The sequence below is a fragment of the Neomonachus schauinslandi genome, chromosome 6 (assembly GCF_002201575.2).
Source record: "Neomonachus schauinslandi chromosome 6, ASM220157v2, whole genome shotgun sequence".
Lineage (NCBI taxonomy): Eukaryota > Metazoa > Chordata > Mammalia > Carnivora > Phocidae > Neomonachus > Neomonachus schauinslandi.
The window spans coordinates 89,296,052-89,305,649 of record NC_058408.1 but is presented as its reverse complement, the minus strand read 5'-3'; the positions used below and the strand labels follow the sequence as shown (position 1 = coordinate 89,305,649).

Below are 9,598 nucleotides of genomic sequence, written 5' to 3'. Positions count from 1 at the left end.
ACAACTCACTCTTCTTTACCAAAGTCGTGAGGTTCTCACAACATCATAACAAATGCAGCACAAACAGTTTTAAAATCGTGGGGAAATTTCCATTTGCAAGATTTCTCCTCAGAGACTTGGATTTGGGACAACAATGATTTCTATTTTTTATTAACATTTGGTGGCTCCTATGTGAATTTGTCCAGCCTCTTTTGTCTTTCAGTCTCTTCTTACATAGGACATATACAGGTGCAAACTGCTTCCAATGAACTTGGAGCAGCTGGACTGTCAGCATAAAACAGATGAGTGATTGCAGAACTTTCATAAAGCAGGGTTCATGGTAAATCTGAAGTTGCTTGTCAAATGTGAACCAAATTAAAAGCTTAGGTGGAGTGTATAAAAAATAAGATTCAACTGGTCTTACAAAACAAATCAGACCATCAGCAACCATCTAGATTCAGGGAATTCAAAAGTTGGAAACTACTTGGGAAGGCAAATGGTTTAAGAATGTTCCTAAATTTTGGAACCTAAATTTTGTTTGTAAAAGTGAAGCAGAAGAAAGTGGTGTACAGAATGCAGAGTGAGCTGTAGTCAGGGGTCTGAGATTCCAGCCAAGGCTGTGTTGATATCTCGCTCCCTCAACTAAATTAGGGAGCTAAATTAATTTCTTCAGGTAAGTATTTTTGGTGATAATATGAAGGTTTTTGATCAGGTGATCACTGCAGTCTCCTTTAATTCAATGATGCTGTGAAATTCGTAACAAGAAAACCAATTCTACCTGTGAACATATTTTCTCCCTTTGGCCTGATTGCAACTTCCGAGATCTTAAGTAAAACCCGATTAGCTGGTGTTGAGGTTATTCAGTGTATTCTGATCATCCTGGACATCTTGTTTTGTTCTTTTAATCTCCTCTTCTATATTTTCCCCCTGGCCTCCCCGAGGAATTTGGGACTCATACCTGACACGCTTCATAAACTGGATATGCAGAGAAGTGATACATATTTAAAAACTAGAATCACCTTTAAACATTTTGCAAAAGTATATTTAATTCTAGGAAATGAAAAAACTAATCTGATTTATATTTCCCTTTGTATAATAATTTAAATGCAGCAAAGACTGCTTTTGGAGCTCAGAAGAAAAGGTAGACAAGAGCTATATTTATGTGCTTATCTTGCCTTTGAATTAACTCCCATCCCCCCACGTTTTGCCTGAGCCCTTTGGTTGCCATAGAAACTGGCATGGCTTCCAACTGAGATTCCTGTGAGACTTAATTGCATTCCAAATTTCATAAACTCTCTATTAACCTTTGCCTGACAGATATGTGTATGATGCAAAACAAGTTAGATTAATAAAGTGATGTATACATTCAGGTTTCATGTGCTTAATGTTCTCTCTCAGTCAATTAAATATACTTATAATAACTGTGATAGTGTTACTATTGCTGTTTCTTCCTTTTTAGACAATACCAGATTTAAATATATACATATCTAAGAGATAAGGATATTTCTAAGGGAAGGTTCGGAATGGAAGCTGAATCTATCTGTATGTTTGAATATATTCAGATACGCTATGTTGAGATCTATAGATCTCTCTTTATAATGTATACATTTGCCTGTGTTGAACACTGTAGTTAATAGTTAATATGTGTTATTTTGCTTAATCCGCATAAAACTCAGTGCAGTGCTGTCCACCATTTTACGGTTGAAAGAGCTGAGACTTCAGGAGTTTGAGGGCCCACAGCTAGAGTGGGTGGCAAGACTGGGATTGGAATCCAACCCGTGTGACCCAGAGCGCTGAAGCCTTCTGTATATAGCCATTTGTATGCCTCTAGAACCGGGCTGGGGACTGTGTGTAGAGTTCCAGAAAAAGGCTCCTTTTCTAGATGAATCCTTCATTCATAGGGGCAGTGGAAATGAATAAATAAGGCACAGTCCTTGCTCTCCAGGAGAATCTGGGTGGGGGGGTGGGGGGAGCGAGTGAGAGGAGAAAACAGACATGAAAATATAATTACAAGTTGCTAAGACTTACAAGACAGATGCCACTTAGCTCAAAGCCCTGGCCTCACTACAGGTCATGTTCACACAGTAGCTTGAATGTAGAAAGACTGAAAAACAATTTAAATTCTATGGAAGTTTCTTTAAAAATGCCAAAGGCAATCCATATACATAGCGTAACAGAACACCTACTTCTTCCCCTTTCCGTATACTGCACACTGCCGGGCTCCGGGGTACAGAGGTGTCCTCTCCACACTATGCCAGCACCATTTGTCCTTTCACTGCAAGCTCTCATGAACTTGTCGATGCGCTCTTTCTTGTGCTCTCCATGCTCTCTCAGGCTCATCTCTTTATTTATATATTGGCTTAGCCTTTCTGATGGCTTTCACTTTTCTTGTTCTTCCATTACCCAGGCTTTATATGAACACTTGTTTGGAAGTTGGCCAGAAGCTGGGTTTCCTCCTTAAAAGAGAAGTGGATTAGGGAGAAGACAGCTGACACAACTCAGTATCCACCCCCGGCCACTTCCTCTTTTTTAAAAAGTCTTTGCCATGGAGGAATAGATTGAGAGCAGTGAGACTTAGAGAAGAGCAAGCGGTCATTCTCACCTGGGCAGTGAGAGAAGGGGATTCAAGAAACTGATCTTGAAGGATGAGGGGATATTTTCTAGGAGGTAGGTGGGGAAGAGGCATTCCAGGCTGAGGGAGCAATATATGTGAAAGTTCATAGGTATTCATAGGCATGACCTATTTGAGGGATAGATAATATTTTTGAGATAAACCTGAACCTTTTAGAAGCAATAGGAGAATATGAATTGGCCACTTCGAAAAAGCAAAGAAAGTAGGGCTAAGAGGATCAAAGGGAATTTAGTGCAATCTTTTCCACTTTGCTATCAAGGAAATGGAGGCCCAAAAAATGCATTTTAAATGGATCTTCTCATTCTGTTGGACCACTTGCTTTGAGAACTTGCAGATGCTTCCTCCCACCCAGTTCAAAGGGTCCCAGGTCATGGGATCCACTAGAACACTTTTGACGTTCCAGCATCAAATAGGAAGGTCTTTTTAGCTGGTTTTATCCAGATAAATTCATTATTTATATTCAATCAACTAATATAACAGGGAGACATCTTTAAACCAGATATATCTGGTTTATTGACCTATCTTAGTTTTCTGTTGTTACACTCCCATCCCACCCCCCCCATTGACTTATGTTAAATATCCCTTCCCTCTCTGATAGCAGATCCCTTAACAGCATCTTAGGGGGAAAAAAAATCGTAATTTCCTGGTAACTAGTTATTAGAATTTGTTTAAAGCTCCAATCTCATATCTGATTCAAAAACTTGTCCGTATCATAGGGACTGTAGTATGTATGTTTGTGTGGGGGTGGGGGGTGGGTAGTACCTGATCTTTTATTCTGCATCCCCCACCCTCACACTGGGGGACAGAATTAGTTCATTTAGCTTCCTCCTCTCCTTCTTCTAGGCTCTAACCTTCATTGTGTTAGAAAAGGAAAGAGGGAGAAAAGAAGACAAGAGTTTCTTATTTTAACTGACCAGTTGTGTTGCTCTCTCTGTTGATTGATGCTTGTCTAGTTAACACTGACTGCCTGGCCACTGGTGTTTTGTCTTGTGGAGTAAGACGCATGCAAAGGAAAGCCTCCCCAGTGCGCGTTCCTTGGTGTGAGAGGTGTGGCCCTGATTCAGCTTCTAATCTCCCTACTCCCAGCTCCTGCTTCAGGCCATTCACCTTTACCTCATATTCTGTTGCTACTCTGATTTCCTTCTATAGTGAGACTCTTAAGTGGCTTCTTAAAAGATGATTCAGGCCTAGCTACCTTCGGTGATGTCTACTGACCCACAACACCTGGTACATTTTTGTTAATTCAAACAGAGTAAAGCTGTTTGGAAAGTAAAGAAATTGAAAGCAAACATATTGGAAAAGAAGAAGTAAAATTGTTCTATACATGCAGATGACAGGATTGTCTATGTAGAAAATTCTATGGAGTCCACTAAAGAGTTGCTGTAATAAATGAGTTTATCATAGTTGTAGGATATATGTGTCATTTATAATAATATAAAAAAATAGGAATACTTAGGAATAAACTTGACATAAGATGTGCAAGACCTGTGTACTGCAAACTACAAAACATGGCTGAGAAAAATTAAAAGAAGACCTAGTTAGCTGTGGAAAACATATCATGTTTATGCATTGAAAGACTCAATATTGGGGATGCCTGGGTGGCTCAGTCGGTTAAGCAGCTGCCTTCGGCTCAGGTCATGATCCCAGGGTCCTGGGATGGAGCACCGCATCAGGCTCCCTGCTGAGCAAGAAGCCTGCTTCTCCCTCTGCCTGCTGTTCCCCCTGCTTGTGTGCACTCTCTTTCTCGGACAAATAAATAAATAAATATTTTTAAAAAGACTCAATAGTGTTAAACGTTAATTCTCTCCAAAATAATTTAGAAATCCAACATTTGAAATTGAAATTCCAGAACCTTTTTAGTAGACATTAACTGACTAATTTTAAAATTTATATGGAGATGGAAAAGACCTTGAATAGTCAAAACAAATTAGAAAAAAAGTACAATGTTGAATGGCTAACACTACCTGATTTTAAGACTTATTATACAGTACCATAATCAAGATAGCGTGGTATGGATGTTAAAATAAATAGATCAATAGGACAAAAGAGAGAGTATGAGGGGTGTTGGGTGGCTCAGTCGGTTAAGCATCTGCGTTGTGCTCAGGTCATGATTCCATGTCCTGGGATCGATCCCCACATTGGGCTCCCTGCTCAGCAGGGGGTCTGCTTCTCCCTCTCCCTCTGCCCCTCCTCCCTGCTTGTGCTCTCTCTCTCAAATAAATAAATAAAATGTAAAAAAAAAATAAAGAGAGAGTATGGAAATAATATATAGAAACTGATTTTTGATAATGGTGCCATAACAATCCAATAGGGAAGGACAATTTAAGAAATGGTGCTGAAATAATTAGGTATTCATATATCAAACAAACAAACTTTGATCCATACATAAAAATGGACTCAAAATGGATTATAGACCCAAATACCAAATCTAAAACTGCAAGACTTATAGAAGAAAACATAGGAGAAATTCCTAGTGACTTTGGGTTTGCTGAGATTTAAATATGATATAAGAAACATGAAATCTGATAGGAAAAAATCTATAAATTGGACTACATCAAAATTAAAAATTCTTTTCAAAAAACACTAAGATAATGAAAAGACAAGCTACAGACTAGCAGAACATACTGTAAAACATACACTTAACAAAGGATGTGTGCCAAAATATATAAAGATCTTTTGTAGCTCAGTGATAAAAGAGAAATGAACCAATTAAAAATGATCAAGATTTACACAAACTCTTCATCAAAAATGATATAAGAATGGCAAGAAAGCATATGTAAAGAGGCTTGCTAATTTTAGCTTTTAGGGAAATGTGAATTAAATCCACAATGAGATGACCCTACACTCCAACCAGCATGGCTAAAATTGAAGTGGCTGACCATACTAGTTGTTGGGAATTTGAAGCAACTAGAGTCTCATGCACTGCTTGTGGAAATGTAAAATGCTTTAGAAAACAGCTTGACATTTAAAAAGTTAAACGTACATTTATCATATGACTCAGCCCTTTCAGTCTTAGATGTTTACCCAGGAGGAAAGAGAGCATATATCCAAAGACTTGTATTTGAATGTTCATAGAAGTTCTCATCAAGATAGCCCCAAACTGAAACAACCAAATGTCCATCAACAGGTGAATGAATGAGCGTTTTGTTACAGCTACACAGTGGAATACTGCTAGCAATAACAAGGAATGAACCCTCGATACACACAACAACATGTGTGAATCTCAAAATACTTATGCTGAGTGAAGGAAGCCAAGGCAAAGGAAGTACATAGTTTATATTTCCATTTATGTAGAATTTTGGAAAATGCAAAGCAATCAATCATAATAGGAAGCAGATCTTTGGTTGCCTCAGAAAAGAGTGGAGAGGTGGGTAAAAGGAAAAGCTTTGAGGACAATACGGAGGGTTAAGGAAACTCTTTGGGGTGATGGATATGTTCACTGCATTGATTGTGGTTATGGTTTCACTGGTGTATAAATATGTCAAAATTCATTAAATTGTATACCATAAATACGTAAAGTTTATTATATGTCAATTATATTTCAGTATAGCTGGGAGGAAGTTTTTAAAAGCAAGAAAAATATTATGAATTCTGGGATCTCATTATCATAAAAATTATACCACATACACATGCATGCATTCATAAAGAATTGGAAGAATATAATCCAAAGTAGTAGCAGTGATTTGATTTCCTGAATTTCCAAATTTCCAAATTCTCTATGAGATTTGAAAATATAGTACAGAGTTCTCACATACCTTTCACTCGTTTTCTCTAATGTTAACATTTTGTAAAGCCGTAAAATAATGATCAAAACTAAGAAGTTAACATTGATATAATCCTATTGACAGAGTGTTTTGGGCATCATATAGGTTTTTACAAAGGCATTGCAGCTTTGGAGCATGGACTGAAAGCATTTGATGTTCAACATCATTAGTCATTAGGGAAATGTAAATGAAAACCATAGTGAGATACCACTTCACACTCATGAGAATGGCTACAATAAAAAGAAACTAAAAGAATGCAGAAAATAACAAGTTTTGGGAAAGAGGTGATAAAATTGGAATCTTTATACGTTGCTGGAGGGAGTGAAAAATGGTTCAGCCCCTGTGAAAAACAGTTTGGTGGTTCCTCAAAAGTTAAACACAGAATTATCATATGACCCTGCAATTCCACTCCGAGGTATATACCCCAAAGAACTGAAAACAGGTGCTCAGACAAATACTTGTACGTGTGTATTTATAGCAGCATTATTCACAATAGCAAAAATGTGGAAACAGCCCAAATTTCCATCGATGGATGAATGGATGAACAAAATATGGTTCAACCATATATTGGAATATTATTCAGTTATAAAAAGGAAGGAAGTGCCAATATGCTATCATATGGGTGAACTTCAAAAACATTATGCTAAGTGAAGGAAGCCAAATATAGAAAGGCCACATACTGCATGATTCCATTTATATGAAACATCTAGGAAAGGTAAAACAATACAGATAGAATGCAGATTGGTGGTTTCCAGGGCTAGAGGGAGGGGAGAGTTGGGCTACCTGCTTAATGGATAAGGGGTTTAATTTTGGAGTAATGAGAATGCATTGGAACTAGTAGAGGTGAGAGCTGCACAACACTGTGAATGTACTAAATGAGGCTAAATTGTATACTTTAAAATGGTTAATTTTATGTTATGTGAATTTAACCTCAATCAAAAACACCTTCTATGGGATTATTGTGAAGATATAGAAAAGAGGAAAGACATGCTCTGTGACTCAAGTAGTGTTGCAAATATAGTTCTCATACTTGTGAACATGTACCTGTGTAGGGTCCCATTTCCTCAGGTCTCTACCCAGGTATGATCTAATATCGTACATTTGATGGGGCAAATGTGTTTTTTAGTTCTCTGTCTCTCAAAAAGGATTTGAATTTGAAACCAAGCTTTAGGAACTTAAATCAAACTAGATTATAGTGGAGAAAATTCAGGAAAGGTGGGAAAGCATGCATGGATCATATTTGGGGTATAGGCAGCCCCTTTGGAGATTAATTCCTCATTATGTAAGCAACTGGCTTTTTGGTTATCTGTATGGTGGTCCCTACTATTGTCTTTTATGGGATGTGAGAATTGCTTTGGATACTTGGGCAAAATTTCAAGCAATAATTTTAATGGGGTGAACTGCTTTAGAACTGTAGTGAGTTCAGAAAAAAATAAAAATGACTTTCAGTTTTATCTTGTTTACATTCAAAATGAAAGCACCTTTATTGATTTCTTTGGGGAGAAAATGAATTCCTACACACAGGTTGCTTGCAGAAGTAAATAGAAAATGAGAAAATCATCTTTATTTTTTGAGCCTACTTAACATTTCAGCATCTTTGAGGTATAGCATCATTGGGGACCTTTTGTATCTTTTCATCTTAAAAAGTGCTTGAAGATCACAAGAAACCAGGCAGACTTCATATTCCTACCCTTTGGACATCATAAGTAATAACACTGAATGAAGCTGTATTATCTAATTTATAGCTAGTTGTGATTTCTGATGCTTGACAAACTCAATTCCTATGGAACATGAGGCCATGAAAACAAGTTACGTAAACAACATAGAAGGTACAAAGGAAATTGGAATAGACATGGTCCCTATTAATAACTATCCTTGTATAAACAAGGAGTTTAAACTTGATTTTTTTTTTAAACAAGCTCCAGCCAGTTTTATTAAAGAATAATTTTGCATGATTTACTTTTCACCCATCTGTTCTGGCATGCTTGTAATGATACCAGACTCACCTGGATCAATGACAGCCAGTGTACATAGTCTGTAGTATTTTCCACGTGCTGTGCCCAGTTCAATATTATTGCCATTGTCATGATGGACACCACTTCTGGCTGACATGGCGTACTCTATTTCAGATTTCCTCAAGGCTGGGCTCCTGTTGGTGAGGATGACCAGTTTTGCTTTGTCATGTCTGATCATTTTCAGAGTCTGCTTGTACCCCAGCATACACTTTCCACCTTTCATAATGAGTTGGAGCCTAGAGTTGATGACATCAGTGGTTTTTTCCTCTTCTTTGTGGCCACCATCCATCTGCCTTAGGTATAGGATAGCCACCAACCAAGAGCAGCCACCAAGATGACCAGGGAGGGAGAAAGGATGGGATGAACTTGATTTTTTTCCCTTCTTAGCTAAAGAACTGAGAAGTTAATGATTCTGTGGGGAAGTGTTGCATAGTTCAGCAGTCTATGACTCCTAGGAGGAATTTGCCAGGTCCAGTAGAATGTCATAGCACTGTTGTATCTGAGAATAAATATTAAAGACGTGTTACTATAGCTGAGATAAAATATGAAAATCATTTCCAATCTTTTTCTAACTTTATTTTCAATCAAATCAAGATGAAACAACATGGATCTCTGATTAGCTATATAAAAATGCTAATTTCTTGTGGAAGTGTATTAGTTTCTGACATCAAAGCTTCCAAAAAGATACAGTAAGAGTGAAACTAAAAATCTATGCTGTATCCTGCTGTATGATCTTTTCTTCTTATCTATCCTCAAAGTACAGCTTAAATCCATCATCTTTATCAATTTCTGCTTCATCAAACATTTATTGGCCACTGAGTGTGTGCAAGGGATGCAGAGCAATACTGTATAAGACACAACCTTTCAGGTAAGTGATTTTATTACTTAGTTAGGGAGAAAGTTGCAGTGGGCTGGAGAGTCCTCCCCTCTTCAAATTCATATCCCTCCTGGAACCTCAGAATATGACTTTATTTGGAAATAGGGTTGTTGCAGATGTAATTTGTTAAGATGAGCTTATACTGGAGTAGGGTGGGCACTTAATGCAATATGAATGGTGTCCTTATAAGAAAAGGAGAAGAGACACAGAGACATGAGACACAGGGAAGAATGCCAGGTGAAGAAGTGACACATCCATAGGCCAAGGAGTGCCAGGGTTTGCTGGCAACACCAGAGCTAAAAGCAAAGTATAGAACAGATTCTTTTCTGGA

General features: G+C 37.7%; 1 protein-coding gene across 1 annotated transcript; it reads right to left on the bottom strand.

Annotated features, from left to right (window-relative positions):
- Nucleotides 1-8,331: 8,331 nt before the first annotated feature.
- On the bottom strand, nt 8,332-8,679 carry LOC110589381 (60S ribosomal protein L30-like). Its single transcript, XM_021699922.1, has one exon. It carries the CDS (start codon nt 8,677-8,679, stop codon nt 8,332-8,334), a length of 348 nt encoding a protein of 115 aa, XP_021555597.1.
- Nucleotides 8,680-9,598: the final 919 nt, after the last annotated feature.